Source organism: Diaphorina citri, unplaced genomic scaffold (assembly GCF_000475195.1).
Source record: "Diaphorina citri unplaced genomic scaffold, Diaci psyllid genome assembly version 1.1 scaffold1408, whole genome shotgun sequence".
NCBI lineage: Eukaryota > Metazoa > Arthropoda > Insecta > Hemiptera > Psyllidae > Diaphorina > Diaphorina citri.
The window spans coordinates 151,250-168,553 of NW_007378834.1; the positions used below are offsets into that span (position 1 = coordinate 151,250).

General features: G+C 37.5%; 2 protein-coding genes across 2 annotated transcripts in view; both read left to right on the forward strand.

Annotated features, from left to right (window-relative positions):
• The window catches only part of LOC113470125, a 6,892-nt gene extending 5,055 nt beyond the window's left edge, over window positions 1-1,837 (forward strand). Inside the window, exon 2 of the mRNA XM_026828330.1 lies at window positions 1,047-1,837. Coding sequence (XP_026684131.1) covers window positions 1,047-1,556 — 510 coding nt within the window. The 3' untranslated portion in view covers window positions 1,557-1,837. The remainder of the gene's footprint in view (window positions 1-1,046) is intronic.
• A 301-nt stretch (window positions 1,838-2,138) lies between these two features.
• Window positions 2,139-16,996, forward strand: LOC108253233 (the record flags this gene model as incomplete). The annotated part of the gene is made up of 15 exons (XM_026828333.1): window positions 2,139-2,152; window positions 2,448-2,578; window positions 3,345-3,361; window positions 4,929-5,088; window positions 5,537-5,682; window positions 6,567-6,654; window positions 6,932-7,337; window positions 9,141-9,401; window positions 11,170-11,309; window positions 12,208-12,365; window positions 12,835-12,851; window positions 13,187-13,406; window positions 15,372-15,541; window positions 16,120-16,144; window positions 16,868-16,996. Coding segments are annotated over exons 1-15 (2,082 nt in total), but the record flags the coding sequence as incomplete, so codon positions are not given.
• Window positions 16,997-17,304: the final 308 nt, after the last annotated feature.

The following is a 17,304-nucleotide window of genomic DNA, read 5'->3' on the forward strand; positions in this document are numbered from 1 at the left end:
TATCCATTATAATCCACATTGCATCAGCGACAGTGATGTAACGGCTGCACGCTTTGAGTAAATAGATCATCAGATGATGTATTTATTTAAGTATATATTTATTTATGTATAGTATAAACGGGACTGGCTCTTTTGCTCTTTACTAGGTAAACAACATAATAACTAAGCTTATAAGTTATAACCTAATGTAGAGCTGATTTTGACGTGATATTGATGAAGTCGAATTCGTGGCAGGTGATGATGGTCGAACTTCATGGAGGTTTTTTGTAAAATGTAAATAAATGTAAATGCAGTTTGTGTTATTATGTCACAACTTTGGTGCTCACTGCAGCATTGTAGGATTTTTCCAATATCTCAATAATCCTAAAATCCAATGTTTACCTACCATGCTGGCACCGGTCGCTATGCGCATTATATTACATAGCTACTCATTTTCCTCACGAGGCTGAGTGGGCCCCGCAACAGCCAGTCACGGAATCAATCATTTGCATGATACAAAATTTCTTGACCCCGCCGGGAATCGAACCCGGGTCTCCCGCGTGCAAGGCAAGCGCAGTGACCACTACGCCATGGGAGCTGACAGTACCTACCTATATTATAGGTTGCTAAAATTATAGGAATTTTATTAACGGAGGCCAAATCGTCCCGAAGTTGAATAGGGACGGACAGAAAAGCTATAGTCATTCGGAGGATAAAGTCTGCCCCGGCCGGCTCGGCGCGGCGGCCGTAAATCATTTAGGTACCTAAAAGGCAGGCGTGCTCCTTTCCAAGCTAACTAGGCTGGATAGAAGTAAAAACGAAGAATAACTACTGGTAGTAAAGTTAGTCTAGGTACAAAACCAATAATTGGTTTCGTACCTAGGTAACGGTCCGAACGACCTGGTATTCCAGTAAAGCGCTTTATTGAAAAAAAAAAAAAAAAAAAACCGGACTAAAAACGGACTAAAAAGTAGTAAGTGACTATGCCTATATTATCTGAGTCGATTTCATCGAAAGGTCACAGGTTCGAATCTAACCATGTATCCACCTATTCTCTTATTTTTCAGATGTATTACACCGCACCCGAAGAGTTTCCATCGAACCCAGGACCCCCAGGCGTATGTCACTTCTTGGACAGTCTACTACCGCGGTTCTCGAATCCGTACAAGTACCCGACGCAAAGCGTCCGCTACCATCCGCCTGCGTCAAGTTTCCAATCTCCACGAGATAAGACGTTGCCGGGTGATAAGACTTTTCCACATGATAAGACCTTACCGCACGACAAGACCTTGCCGGGAGATAAGACCTTTCCGCGACATGAGACCTCGCGAGATAAGACCTTGCGGCAAGATAAGACTTTTCCGCGAGATGAGACCTTGCCGGGAGATATCAAGACCTTTCCACGAGATAAGACCTTGCCGCTACGGAGGCATAACACCAGCCCTGTCCTGGACCCTATTCATGGACTGTTCAGTCTACGGTACGGGTTTTGGGATCGTATGAGGAGTAGAGTGGAGAGCAAGTTTCCGGTGTGCCGTCGAAAGTCGACCAGTAGGCAGGGTCCCGGGATATTGTAGATTGATGTTCCTTTTGGTTATACCTAGGGGGCCGCGGGGGGAAATAGGCAGGGTCCGGGGCTAATGAGAGATTAGTAGGTACTTATGTGCCTCATCATTTGGTTACAGAGGGGATCAGTACCTACCATAACAGCTTTGGGCGTTTGATACCCATTTCTTATTTGGGAACTATCTAGGTACCTAGTTTGGAAAGTTCCCCTCTTTCAATAGGTATCTAATAATAAGAAGTAAAAAGGTACGTATTACCTACATGAAAATAGCATAATTTTTATCTGGTAATAGCTAGAGAGAGAGAGATTATTGTTTTATAATTATTATTATTATTTTAAGATTTTTAAGCAATAGAAATAAATGAAACTTCAATAAAGAAGATTTTACACCCGTCTTCATTTTGGAGAAAAAAATTCAAGTTACCTAAATGAGAAGCGATGTGAAATTGTGAACGACCCTTTTGCCAAAGAGGTTTTTTTTCTTCATCAAGAGAGAGGTTTTTTCAACAACAGGTGATCTGACAACACTGTATTGTGATGAGTGAAATATGGCGCCATTTTTCAAAATTCAAAATTTATCTTATCAGCGAAAATGGAAACTGGAAAGTGAAAGCTAGGAATGAACTTTTTGGAGCTTTACTGCTAATAAATAGTACATAGTAAAGAACTAAAGGAGCCTACTGCTGATTTCGAGAGTGGTAACCTGGTAAGTGATACTTTGAAATAACTGATAAACAGACCAGATGCGCTTACTTAGGTGAGGTTTCAAAGTCAAAGAACAGAAAAAATGACCAAGGGAATTTTTCTTCTATTCTACAACAAAAAGAGCCTGTACAGGTCCTGAGAAAGTCAATAATGGCTTTTGGGAAAACTCAAGGCTGACCATTAGTTGACGCAAGAGTGATGAGATAAAGCAAGGCAATGATATTCTGTTTGCTCCCAAAGATATTCTGTTTACACCGATATTACAGTTCTCTGGACACCTGTTGAATGCCACCTGCCTATTGAAGATTATTGAGAGTGATCCAGATGGTAAGTACTTCTATCTGGTACTATGTATATTACAATGGAGGAGTTGCAATTGGGAAAATATTAACAAAAGGTCGATTACTACATAAAAAGTTGTGAATAATCTGAATCTGAGGTCAAAACTCCAAAAAAGTAACTTTAAAAGGTTGAAAATTCAATTTTGAATTGCTGTTCTAATGAAAAAGTTCAAAGAGTTGTGACGTCAGATTTCACGTCAAAATGTGGAGAAATGCTTGCACACAAACAAACAAAGTGGGAGTCATGAATTATGATGTCATCACCTACGGGAGCATATGCTGTGATGTCAAACTTCATGATTTACCTGTATTTTTTAAATCAATTTAGGTATCTTGGTATCTAGAAGTCGTAGAAAAAAAAAAATCTGTTCTTCCTTATTTTTCCTGCTCTATGACTTTGAAACATCTCCCAAGTAAGCGCAACTGTTCTATTCAGAAATCAGGCCCCTGTCTCTAAAAACTTCAAATTTTGCAATTATTCAGTTGGTTTCAGTTCAAATTCAACCCATGTGATTGTTTAATTCAATGAGGGTAATTATTCAGAAGCCATGACATTGAAAAAGAAAGCTCGTTTTTGTGTTTAACCTAACCCTATAGTAACACTGGTCACTACTCACTTGTGACAGCTTTGTTTTGTAGCAATTTTCCATTGATGTGACTTCAGAATAAGTACCTCAATGATTTTAACTTGAAATGGTCACCTGAACCCACTACAACCTGTCTAATAATTTTTATTCTCTGTTACCCCACAGACATCATCATGGAGTACGTAAAATTCACCCAAGATCTTTACCGAGTAACCAAGCACTTACTGGACTACACTGAGGAGACGTGGGAGACCTTTCTACGCCGAAGATACAATCTGTCTTCAGAACCAACCTGAGTAGTTTAGTGGCAAGCATAGTGGACTTTAATTAGAAGGTTGGTGGTTTGAGTTTAAGTCCAAGTCATGAAATTTAGCAAGGGGTATTAATTTTAATCAAGCATTTGCAAAAAAAAAAAAAAAAAAAAAAAAAAAAAAAAAAAAAGGAAAATTAAAGAAATTTTTTGTTTTCCAACACTCACACTTAACTTATACTTTTTATGTGTTCGGACGTTTCGGGTTTTCGTTATCAGAATTTCATGTGGCGGTTCGTTTTCGTTTAATGTTATCTGTTTCGCATTTTCGTTTTTTTACTTTTTTATGTTCTAATTGACAAGTTCGCGGAGTTCGCGAATGATAGATTGATAAGATTGACAAATTGCTGAAGAGAGCGGTCTGGAGTTCAGACCCGAAACGTCCGAACAATAAGGTACGTGCCAACTTTAAGTCCACATAAAAAGTTATAAGTAATAATAAAAAGTCCTGTTTCTTATTAAAGTAATTTAGACCGGGATTTTCAGTTCATTCAAGTTTGGTTGACTTTTTACTTTTTTTTAGTGTGAATAGATGGCTTTTTCCTCTACAGAACTGAGTGGTTGAACTTGAGAGTTCAAGCTAGCAAAGTTACCTCGAAATTTGAAATGAGACCCTAGATTTTGAATGAAAGTTTTTTTTTTAATTTTTTAATTATTTATTTAGGGAAGAGAAAAAAAATAATAATAAAAAAAAAAAAAAAAAAAAAAAAATCACGGCGTGAACGACCTGGTATTCCAGAGTTAAAGTGCCTCAAAGGGGGGGGGGGGGGGGGGGGAATCCTTTGATGTAGGTACATCATGCTCAGTATTTGGCTTGCATTTTTTGTCACCATTAAAATAAAAAAGAAAAGCTCAGATTCTAAATCTTCTAATTAGTTGGTTCTAAAAATATGTGTTCTAAATTCTAAAATATAAGAACCTGAAGCCCCAAAAGTTCAGAGACACTAATTATAAAATTATAATTTCTCTTTCTTTTACTTTCTCCTTTATCTCTTCTCTCCCTTCTTCCTTCTTCCCTCCTCTCTGTCTCTATCTCCCCCTCTCTTCTCCCTCTTCTTCCTTCCTTCCTCTTCCTCACTTTCCCTCTTTCTCCCTGAATGAATGGATGAAAATAGATTTTTTTTTTACTTTCTTTTTATTATTATTTAAACTTTATATTATGTCCTTTTTCTTCTCTTTATTTTTACATGTCCTTTGAAGAACTTTTTATCGAGACACTTCTACTCCTGCTGCGATAGAGTCAACATCTATCTTGGTCTGAAGATGATGTCCTGAGTGACATCGAAAGCTCCCAATTTAAAAACTTTTAATCGTAATTGTCTTGATAAAAATATTATATTCTTATTTTTATCTGAATTAATTTTTTAAAAATATTTCACGATTATCAAAAAACAAATATATTAAAAATAACAACAATTCACGTTTTTTTCTATTTCCAGAATACCAACACTACCAATATTCATTCCCATCAAGTCTATCTGAACAATACAGCTAGTATTTCCTCAATCTCTGGACTACCTCTGGAATTTGCTCTTAGTTTAGTGAACAGCTATAATTTCAACTATAATTACGAACTGGATTGGTCTGACTTATTTAGAGGTAAGTAGAAGATACCAGCCTGAATTTCCCTTTTTAAAGAAATAGCAAAGGTTGAGTGCGAAAGGCATCCACTCATAAAATGTGTAGCCCAAACCAAATGTCAGCCTAAGGAATCACCCTAGTTAGGGCTGATTGAGGGGCTGACGAAAAAAGCCGACCCCGTCTTTGCATGTGGAAAGGCGAAGAAAAAGACTGAAAAATAAATATATAAATAAATATGGTGTAGTGGTTAGCACGGTGGACTCTGGATCTGGAGGTTGGTGGTTCGAGTCCAAGTCAAGTCATTAAATTTAGCGTAGTTTATCAAGCGAGAAAGGACATTTGTGACAAGCATTTAATGCTCAACACAATTAAAATTCCTTTTTTTTATATAAATAAATAAATAAATTATTAAGCACTGTTTATATGAATAAATAAATGAAAAGCATTCTGGTTCTTTGTCTCCTAGGTAAAAACTTACGTCTGGATGTCCACTTTAATCCCAGCCTACATCTACAGTTCAAATCATTTCTGGGAGTTCGATTAGAATATGTGGAGAGGAAAGAGGCCGGGGAGAATGAAGGAGATAAGGAATTCGATGATGGAGTGGAAGAGGTAAGAAGATAAAGATGAAGAAAAAAGATAATGTACTTTTTTTATATAAAGCAAGGGTCAGAGCCCTGTTTATTTACAAGAATAAGAAATAAACAATACATAATATATGGTAAATAAGGGAACTATATATAAAACTTCCTTACTTATCCTATCCAATTCTGATGTTTGCTATATTTGACCTGCTACAATGTGAATTACATTGTTTTACACATACCAAGTTTTTTTAAACAAAGCCAATTTATTTTTAAACAAAGCAAATTTAAACAAAGATAATGTACTTATTGTGTATAAAAAAATCTACAACCCTTTGTCACAGCACGCCCCACTTTAGTACTGGTATTGGTTTCGGTAAAATTGTGCCTTCATTTAGGTATTTTTGACTATGTAGCTAGAAATTTGCCCGTCCTTTGTACGGGGTCAGCGCGACGTAAGAGGCATGACTTTGAAGCGCCGCCATTTTGAATCAGGATGGAATATTACAATTTTCAGTAGCCGATGTAGCCCTAAGTACTCCTTACTTTACTTTACTTAATCCGTCCCCATCAACCGTGAGTTTAGGGGTAAGTACTCCTTAACAACCACAAAATATACCTGCCTCGGTTGCGTAGTGGTCAAGACGCTCGCCTGGTAAACAGGAGGGCGTGGGTTCGATCCCAGCCGAGGCATGGAATTTTATACTTCTTTATCTGAAAATTTGACCACATAATAATGGAGCTCTAAGGGTTAGGTGGTAGAAAACGCCTCCGGCGTTAACCTCGCCTAGTGGTTACCTTCCATTCAAGAGTCTGTTATTATTATTATAATATTTGATCAAAATCGACCAAGCCGTTTTCTCGTGAAAAGAAGGTATTTTACAAAAGACTATTTTATTCTTTTCATTTCAGGTTGTGAATAAAATCCAAAACGGATTGGAACTTCGAGCCAAAGTGTTAACCGAGAGCTTCGTGGACCTCAAGTTTGCTCTGCAGAAAGGTAAATAGAACTGTTGCATTTGGCTGACAATTGTGACTTGTAAGCGCTAGGCCGCGGGTTCGATTCCCACCCGGGGTGGATTTTATCCTGATGGTATAATGTTCGTTCTCGGAACGACTTACTTTCTCCTGTCCTGTCTTCCTTCTCTCTTCGCTTTCGGGACGATAAGATCTTAGCAGTTAGAGTTCCCCTGTCAAAACTCTTTTAAAAAAAATCTAACTTTACTTACCTACGTATTTCCGAGTCCAGTGTTTCTCAAAACCTTTTCATTCTTCAGGTTCCATTGTGGACTTCAAAATCAACGTCCCGCGAAAACGGGTCGAACTGTTGGACATCTCCACCCGTCTGCTCCTCCACAAGGTCTCTTCCACCCAACCCGCGGCTTTTTCCGGCCCTGCGGCAAATTCCGCCCCAGTGGCCTCCCTAACCTCCGGAACAATCCCCTACCCCAGCAGGCCGATCGGCCAAGAATCCTACGAAATATGTTGGCCGGAGGCCGTGTCTGACACCCTCGGGCTGGAATTCTGTTCGGAGCTGAATTATTACAATTATTCCTCGGACGCTAGACTAGCTGGATTCCCGTTGAGTGGGGATTTCAATTTGAGAGCCCGGGTCTATCGAGTGGATACGTTCAGTCGATATGAACTGTTTGCGAGTAATGGCTTTAGTGTCACCAATACCAAGTAAGTTGACAGTGGATCAACATAGTTGATAATGAAACGAACTTGAGACCGATAGTTGATAATGACGAAAAAAACAACTGCGTAAAGTCTGACGTCACACATCTTTGAACTCTTTCATTAGAAGGGAAACTAAAAATTGAATTTTCGACCTTCTACAGTTATTTTTTCGGAGTTTTGACCTCGGATCTGGATTTTTCCCAACTTTTTACATAGGAATCCACCATTTATTTATAATTTTTACCCATTTGCAACTGCTCCATTAAAATTATTTTTACCGCCTGTCTCCCCAGGTACGCGCATGGAAGGGTTTGAAGGGCGGCTCGAGACCCTGTTCGGCAAGGGCGGTTATTTCCCCGACGAGTCCGTCATGAAACTCCTCAAATCGTTCCAATCGACCCACGCCGCCTCCAATCTCGATTCCCGACTAGACCCGATCCGGGCCGAGGTCACCCGAACGCCCGAACCCCGCCTCGATCTAGACCGGGAAGAGGGGAGGGAGTATGCGTCGTACTTTGTGCGCGTGGGAGGGGAAGATGTGAGGTTTGCGCATGCGCACGAAGGCCTGGCGGGCGTGATGGGCGCGTTTGGTGCGCAGAGAGACAAGGTGAGTTAAAAGGAAGTGTAAATGTAGACTATATAGTTAAAAAAAAAAAAAAAAAACCTGTTCAATCTACACTCTCCAAGTAAAGAACACGTCACAAAGGCGCCTTTTGATTGGCTCAAAGATTTTTGTAGGTATCTGTGGCATCCAAATTTGGTCGGAACATTCCTAACATTTTCGATTTGGAGTTTAATCCGCTTTCTATGGCGAAGTACTGGCAATCTACACTCTTCAAGTAAAGAACACCTCATAAAGGAGCCTTTTGATTGGTTCAAAGATTTTTGTAGGTACCTGTGGCATCCAAATTTGGCCGGAATATTCCTAACATTTTCGATTTGGAGTTAAATCCGCTTTCTATGGCGAAGTACTGGCAATCTACACTCTTCAAGTAAAGAACACCTCACAAAGGCGCCTTTTGATTGGTTCAGAGATTTTTGTAGGTACTTGTGGCATCCAAATTTGGTGGGAATATTCCTAACATTTTCGATTTGGAGTTAAATCCGCTTTCCATGGCGAAGTACTGGCAATCTACACTCTTCAAGTAAAGAACACCTCACAAAGGCGCCTTTTGATTGGTTCAGAGATTTTTGTAGGTACTTGTGGCATCCAAATTTGGTCGAAATATTCCTAATATTTTCGATTTGGAGTTAAATCCACTTTCCATGGCGAAGTACTGGCAACTGGCAATCTACTTGTGTCAGCATGAAGATTTAAGACTACAAGATAGAATAGCATATACGTACCTTGTTTATCCTGCTGGGATAGGAGATAGGACTGAAATGTCCTTTTAGCCCCGCAGTCTAACCAAGGTCTTAATGTTTTTTTTTTTCACATATTAGGTGGACAAAAATCAATTAAAAATACGAAAAATAAATAACTAAAATCGCAATAATTCAGATAAAAATAAGAATATAATGTTTTTATCGAAACGAAATTTGGTAGATTAGACCCATATGTATGTGGACATCAATTTAGTTATGAGACCCATATCGAAGACTTCAATTTAGTGCTAAGACATACATTTGGCCTCAATTCAATTTATAAGTCTCAATTTGGTTGATGGACCTCTATGAACTTCAAATTGCATTACTAAATCAAGAGAAATCCTTTTTTTTTTCTTTTTGGAAAATGGGTTCTATCACAGAGAAATTTTTCTTGTCAATTTTTTTTTTCTTCTTTTAATATAAATTACTCCCCCCCAGATCTCTCCAATCTCTGGTGCTCAGTTTCAACACCCCCGGCTCGGCCATCGACCGGAAAATTCACGCCTCCCTCAGTCTCGATCGTGCGAACCCCGGCTTGAAACTCCGTCTACAGTGCCCGCTGGGAAATGTGGAGTTGGCCGGGAAATACATGGCTAAGCCCAACCATCGGGCAGTTACCCTACTGGCGCATATGAATGGGAGAGAGATGCTGAATTTGGAAGCCAATATGATGAGTGAAAACAGTGGTAATACAGCTAGGTAAGTGAATAGAATAGAATAGAATACTAATAAAATAGAATAGGAGAGGAGAGGAGAAGAGAAAAGAAGAGAAGAGAAGAGAAGAGGAGAGGAGAGGAGAGGAGGAGAAGGAGGAGAAGGAGGAGAAGGAGGAGAAGGAGAAGAAGAAGAAGAAGGAGAAGAAGAAGGAGAAGAAGAAGACGAAGAAGAAGACGAAGAAGAAGACGAAGAAGAAGAAGGAGAAGAAGAAGGAGAAGAAGAAGGAGAAAAAAAAGCACCCATATTTTGATTGCAAATATTTCAACGGGTTACTTTCTGGTGTTCTCGTGTTAATCTTATTCTTTTTCTTCGCCTTTTCCCGTGTACAGACGGGGTCGGTGTTCTTTGTCAGCCTCTCAATCAGCCCTAACTAGGGTGATTGCTTTGGGCTAACATTTGGTTTTGGCTACAAATTTTACGAGTGTATGCCCTTCGCGCTAAACCTTTGATATACATACCTTTAGCAAGGGGAATTCAGGCTGGTCTACTCCCTGTTTAACGTCCCCCTGCCAGTCAAGTTAGCACAAACAGGGAATATTGTAAACAGTGGAATTTACAGAATCATTTGAGTTATTTCCTTGTCATTCTTCTACGACTTCTAGATACCGAGATAAATCGATTTAAATAATACCGATAAATCGTAAAGTTTGACGTCACGAGACTTCTAGATACCGAGATAAATCGATTTTTAAAATACCGGTAAATCGTGAAGTTTGACGTCACGGCATACGCTCCCGTAGGCGATGATGTCATAATTCATGACTCCCGCTTCGTTTGTTTGTGCGCAAGCGTTTCTGCGCATTTTGACGTGAAATCTGACGTCACAACTCTTTGAACTTTTTCATTAGAACGGCAATTAAAAATTGAATTTTCGACCTTTTAAAGTTACTTTTTTGGAGTTTTGACCTCATATTTGGAATTTTCACAACTTTTTACGTAGGAATCAACCTTTTATTAGTAATATTTTCCCAATTGCAACTCCTCCATTTTATGAACCAATTAGGACCAAGGGCAGTTCATAAAATCGAGGTTACTTTACAAAACCGAGAAATCGAGCTAAATTTTCGACAGCAAATCCTTGCTTCTTGATTTTAAATGCACATTTATGTAACTTAAAAGATGACAGAATATGTTCATATGAGCATTGTTTTTTACATCTTCCATGAGGGTTTAAAAAGTCGGGAATTTGTTGCTCATTGGAGGGCGGGGTTCAATTCCCGGTCGAGTCCAAGTTTCTAGATTCTAGAATAACTACGTACTTATGATTAATTTCAATAAATAAATACCTAGGTAATGTTTTTTTATATATAAATAAAGTAGCTGTTTTATTTATAAATATAGAACATACATTTATAAAGTATCCCATTTTTCAGCATCACAGGCTATTTATGGGCATGGATTTTTTATTATTATTTTTTTTTTTTTTGGAAATTGGTCTGGTTTAAATGGCCTGTGATGCTTTCATGGTTGAATAATTCTACTGTATTGTAACTCATTGTGTTTCAGTGTTCAGTTGGAATGGGCGAGGGTTAACATAAGTCAATATCAACTATACGGGCGTATCAACTATGTATATGATCCCAAGACATTGATCTCTAAGCTGTCCACTAATGTGATATTGGGAGATCAACTCAATGTGAACTCGGCCTCCCTGGTGAGCGATAATCTGAATTATCAACTAGACGCCCAGTGGACACTCAACAGGTTAGTGGATTTCAGGATGCTTCCTATCTCGAGCCTATTGTTTCAGATACGAACCATCTCTAGTAGTTTTCTACAAGAGTGTCCTGTTTGTTGATATCAAGGGACATATAGACTACATAGTGGGAGTTAAATACAACGCTGATCTCTCCGTGAAAGGCTTCACTCAACGGCCTATCGATATTTCAGGTAACGGCAGTTTTCAGGGCGGGGGTTTCGACTTGGGCTCGAAGCTCTTAATTAATCACAACGCACTTGCCACGAATCAAGGAGTCCGGGTTCAAACCCCAGACTTCTTAGTGTGGCACTTCAGTGCAGACAAACGAAAAAAAAAAGGTATTTATTTTAGGGTTTTATCTTTAAGAATCTATTTATATTATCTATTATGTAATTGTAAACCTCAAAAAAATAAAATAAAAATAAAGCACAAATATATTAATAATAATAATATAGCTGACCAGACATCGATCAATGTTGACTGACACGTCCACACTGCCTCGACAACATAGATTTACCTCGTGAACATAGAACTTTTTTGGAGCTTTGATTTCAGATTTGGATTTTTCACAACTTTTTACGTAGGAATCGAACTTTTATTAATATTTTTTACCCCGAGTTTTCGACCTTTTTAAGACTTTTTGGAGTTATGACTTAAGAATTGGATTTTTCACAACTTTTTACTTAGGAAGCGATCTTTTATTAATATTTTTTATCCCGAGTTTTCGACCTTTTTAAGACTTTTTGGAGTTATGACTTAAGATTTGGATTTTTCATAACTTTTCACATAGGAATCAACCTTTTATTCATATTTTTTATTCAGAATTTTCGACCTTCTTAAGACTTTTTGGAGTTATGACTTCAGATTTGGATTTTTCATAACTTTTCACATAGGAATCGACCTTTTATTCATATTTTTTACCCAGAATTTTCGACCTTTTTAAGACTTTTTGGAGTTATGACTTCAGATTTGGATTTTCCATATCTTTTTATGTAGAAATCGACCTTTAATTCAAAACCATTTAATGTCTATTCTTTTTCATTTCCATTATATTCTTGTTAGTTATATTCCGTTCTATTCTATTCACAGGGGATCTAACCTACGCCAGTAACAAAACTTCTCTCAACGTGCACATGAATTCAGATCAGTACGGATTTTTTGAGCTTCGAGGCACATTAAAACAGTCGGACCACGGGAGTTTCCTAGCCAAAGCTTTGGTCAATTATGGATCCAGTAAATCAATACAGGTAAAGATAGCAATTCAACAAGGAAAAAAAAAAAGATAATAAAAGAAGAAAAAAAATAATGATATCCCCCAAAAACAACAAAAAAAAAAAAAAAAAAAAAAAATAATAATAATAACAATAATAAAAGAAGAAAAAGAATAGTGATATCCCCCAAAAACAACATTTTGTGTTGAAAATCGAACGCCAAGAATTCAGTTTGTGCCCATTGATATAGTCAGACCACGGCAGTTTCCTAGCCAAAGCTTAGATCAATTATTCATCCAGTGAAGAAAAAATAATAATAGATAATAAAATAAGGGAAAAGAATAGTGATATCCCCCCAAAACAACATTTTTGTGTTGAAAATCGAACGCCAAGGTTTTTTTCCTAATAGTAGTAGCCTACTGCTGGAGTAAAGGGACTTTTCAGTCCTATGCGAGCAGTATAAATAAGCACTATTATTATTATTAATATTGGAGGGCACGGTTAGCAGCATGGAGGTATAAGGTAGGGGAGGGGAAGTAACGATCCCGATGTGTATCCTTGAAAAATCTGGTGTGAACATCACACGACTTTCCTTATCCTATTGAAGGATGCTTATTTGGGTGTTCTGTTGTTACATTTACAATATCTCTAACCGTTTAGTCAGTATAGCTGAAAACCGCCAAAAAGAGGTCCTCACACTCTATCAATCTCAACTTCTTCCTCGAACCTCTCACTCTCATTGAATAATGTAATAACATCTTAATATTCATATTATTCTCTTCTATTCCTTTAATATTCTATTCTATTTTTCTTTAATTCTCTCATCTTCTATTCTAACTCAATTCTATTTCCCCCAGTATCACATTCAACATCTACCTGCCCAACAATCGACATCTGAGTGGACACCTAGTCTACACCAGCTCCGACACACGGTCCGATGATTGGCGCAAAGAACTCACCGTGTCTCTTAAGCTGAACAAAGACGATGCTGTGGAACTGTCCGTGTTGTATTCGCGGGATTTGCGAACCCGGGAAGAGCTGATTGTGACCAAACTAGCGTGGAAACATGCTAATATGGTTAGTAAATCGTACATAGTGCCGTTTAAAAAAGTGCTAATAATAGTAGTAGCCTACTGCTGGAGTAAAGGGACTTTTCAGTCCTATGCGAGCAGTATAAATAAGCACTACTATTATTATTATTACCTACAGACGAAATGAAAATCTACAGTATTTACCTAGAAGTTCATGGTTCATGTACCTATGTAGATAGGTATCTCAATTTGTTTATGGTAAGTACATGGGAACTATAGGTATATTTAGATAGCTATCTCAATTTATTAATGGTAAGTACCGAGGAACTGTATGTTTGTATACCTAGGAACCAAGGTAGATAAAGATAGGCATCTCAATTACCTACCTAATTTATGACCGCGTGTTTTTACATACGACAATTCTGTGGGTATTTCCCACCATACAAATATACCTAACTATTTTGGAACCAATTACGTTAATTACCTACGTACTTGATTGACATACTAATAATAACGCTCCTAATAATAACGCTAAAAAGTTTCCTTTGCAATTTATATAATAAATATTTTTTATCAACTGAAAAAAAAATCCCACAATAACAGTAGTAGCCTACTGCTGGAGTAAAGGGACTTTTCAGTCCTATGCGAGCAGTATAAATAAGCACTATTATTATTACTGATGGCTATGGCATCCCTACCACAATCACAGTTCAACTGGGTTCAAGTAATTAGACTGATTCCTGAATATAAATTAAATTTTGGGCCCTCTTGGGACCCTTTTTAAGATAATTCTCGTATTTTTTTGTCCAAATTTTATTTAGGTACCTGTATGTTTTTATTTTTTCATTTTTCAGGTGTTCAGTGTTCTGTGGCGTACCTACTCGGTCAATTATCATGGCGAATCGACAATGTGGGTACAAGGAGTGTCAGCAAGAACTACTGCATTCACAGAGTCCTTTATTGGTGGGGTTTACCAACTCGGGATTGAGATGAAACAAGGATTTCCCTATACTTCATACCCAGGTCAACCTCGGATTGAACTCAATCCTGAGACAATCTACTGTGGTAAAACTCGACCTAAGTAAGCATGCGGAATTGCGGTTTCATGGACAATATACAACAGTCACTATACCCAAAAATCTAGCCATGTTAAGTTAAGTATCACTGTAGTGTAATGCCTTGGTGGTTAAGACGCTTGCCTGGTAAAAAGGAGGACGTGGATTTAATTCCAGCGGAGGTATGAAATTTTGCTCTTCATATTTGAGAGTTGAGACCCCCAACTCAAACAGGGCAAAGTCCTGGAACGACAGCGTGCTTGTCACCACTTGAATATATATTCAACTAAAACACAGTACTCATGTATGTAAATGGTAAAGATTTGCTCTAAAAGATGTGCTAGCTAAATGATGAACCTTAAACGTGATGGTCTGAGGTCAGAAGCTTTAGCTCGTTGTAATGATCTGCCATTCATAAATCAAAAAATAAATAAAAATAAATAATAATAATAATAATAATAATAAAAATAAAGTTTAATAGAGGGAACTGTAAGAGCAGGAAGACAGAATAGGAGAAAGCCAGCCGTTTCGAAAGCGAACCTTATCCCTTCAGGATAAAATCAGCCCCGGGCGGGAATCGAACCCGCAGCCTAGCGCTAACAAGGCAGACGCGCTAACAACCAAGCTAACTAGGCTGGCGAAAAGGTAACTTCAAAAGGTCGAAAATTCTATTTTTATCTGCTGTTCTAATGAAAAAGTTCAAAGAGTTGTGACGTCAGATTAATTTTGACTGACAAATGGTAACAATCGTTTTAATTTACATGACTATTATCTCTGTTTCAGGTGGCAAATGGAAACAAAATGGCGATAAAAATGGAGAAGAAAAAAATCTCTATTTTTATTTCTAACATTTTGTCCTCTCTTCTTACGTTGTTTTTACTTAACTTCAGATCTCTATTTTGAGTGACAAATTTTAACAATGGTTTTACTTTACATCACCGTTATATCTGTTTTAGAATACAAACGGACACAAAATGGCGGCACTGGAAAACAAGATGGCCGACGGTTGGAAGCGAGTTGAATGGAATGTCAGCTACAGATTATTCGAAAAGATCAATATGGAACTAGTTCTGCCCCAGTATTACTTTCATGTGACCCTAGACCTGAATTATGTTGGATTCTATGAGTAAGAATTTAATTTATTAAGTTTCCATTTATTATTCAATATAACTCTCAGAACATACTGAATTTTTATAAATGGTATACTTATCCGTATAAGCAGAGCTTGTGCCACGGATGGGGATAAGAAAAGATTAATATGGAGCTCGTTCTACCTCAGTATTACTTTCATGTGACCCTAGACCTGAATTATGTTGGATTTTATGAGTAAGAATTTAATTTATCAAGTTTCCATTTATTATTCAATATAACTCTCAGAACATACTGAATTTTTATAAATGGTATACCCATCCGTATAAGCAGAGCTTGTGCCACGGATGGGGATAAGAAAAGATTAATATGGAGCTCGTTCTACCTCAGTATTACTTTCATGTGACCCTAGACGTGAATTATGTTGGATTTTATGAGTAAGAATTCAATTTATTAAGTTTCCATTTATTATTTTTCAATATAACTCTCAGAACATACTGAATTTTTATAAATGGTATACCCATCCGTATAAGCAGAGCTTGTGCCACGGATGGGGATAAGAAAAGATCAATATGGAACTCGTTCTACCCCAGTATTACTTTCATGTGACCCTAGACCTGAACTATGTTGGATTCTATGGGTAAGAATTCAATTTATTAAGTTTCCATTTATTATTCAATATAACTCTCAGAACATACTGAATTTTTATAAATGATAAACCCATCCGTATAAGCAGAGCTTGTGCCACGGATGGAGATAAGAAAAGATCAATATGGGGCTTGTTCTACCTCAGTATTACTTTCATGTGACCCTAGACCTGAATTAAGAATTTAATTTATTAAGTTTCCATTTATTATTTTTCAATTTAACTCTCAGAACATACTGAATTTTTATAAATGGTATACCCATCCGTATAAGCAGAGCTTGTGCCACGGATGGAGATAAGAAAAGATCAATATGGAGCTCGTTCTACCTCAGTATTACTTTCATGTGACCCTAGACCTCAATTATGTTGGATTCTATGAGTAAGAATAAAATAAGCATTTATTTATTTTGTACTGGCCGAAATCCCTAAGGCATGGGCGTTCATGTCACTCATCCAGTTAGTGGTCTTGCTCGGCGTAGCTTAACAAAAACGAACCGGAAAATAGCCTATAACCTATAATCCGGAAAATGAGTAGCTATGACATGTAAATGCGCATAGCGACCGGTGCCAGCATGGTAGGTAAACATTGGATTTTAGGATTATTGAGATGATTTTGAAAATCCTACAATGCTGCAGTGAGCACCAAAGTTGTGATATAATAACTCAAAGAAACTGTATTTATTTATTTTTATTTAAACCATTGTTTTTCTTCTACAGCTCCAACTGAAGTTTGCCGGAAATGAGATTCACTCTGAACTGGAACTAGGAGAGAATTCACTCAATTATGAAGGAAAGTGGAACAACTATACTCTCAGTGGAAGTTCTGAGTATTCCATCACTTATAAGGTAAGTACGTACGTATGTTTAAAGTTAAAAGCGCATATTTCGTGAACCATCATTCCTAGAACTCTTACATGTACACCGATTGATTTCTCGTGAAAAGTTACATAGGAAAGACTAATAGGTCATCTTAAATACTCTAATGGAAACTCTTGTTGAAAAAAAAAAAAAAAAAAAAAAAAATGTAAAAAAAAATGTTTAAATTTTTTGAGAAATCAATGGCTGGGCCCCCACTGTAAGTCGGACAGTTCTAAAAGTTTCACCATTCGATTCGGCGTGAAAAATCACATGGGATCAACTATTCACTTGCCTAC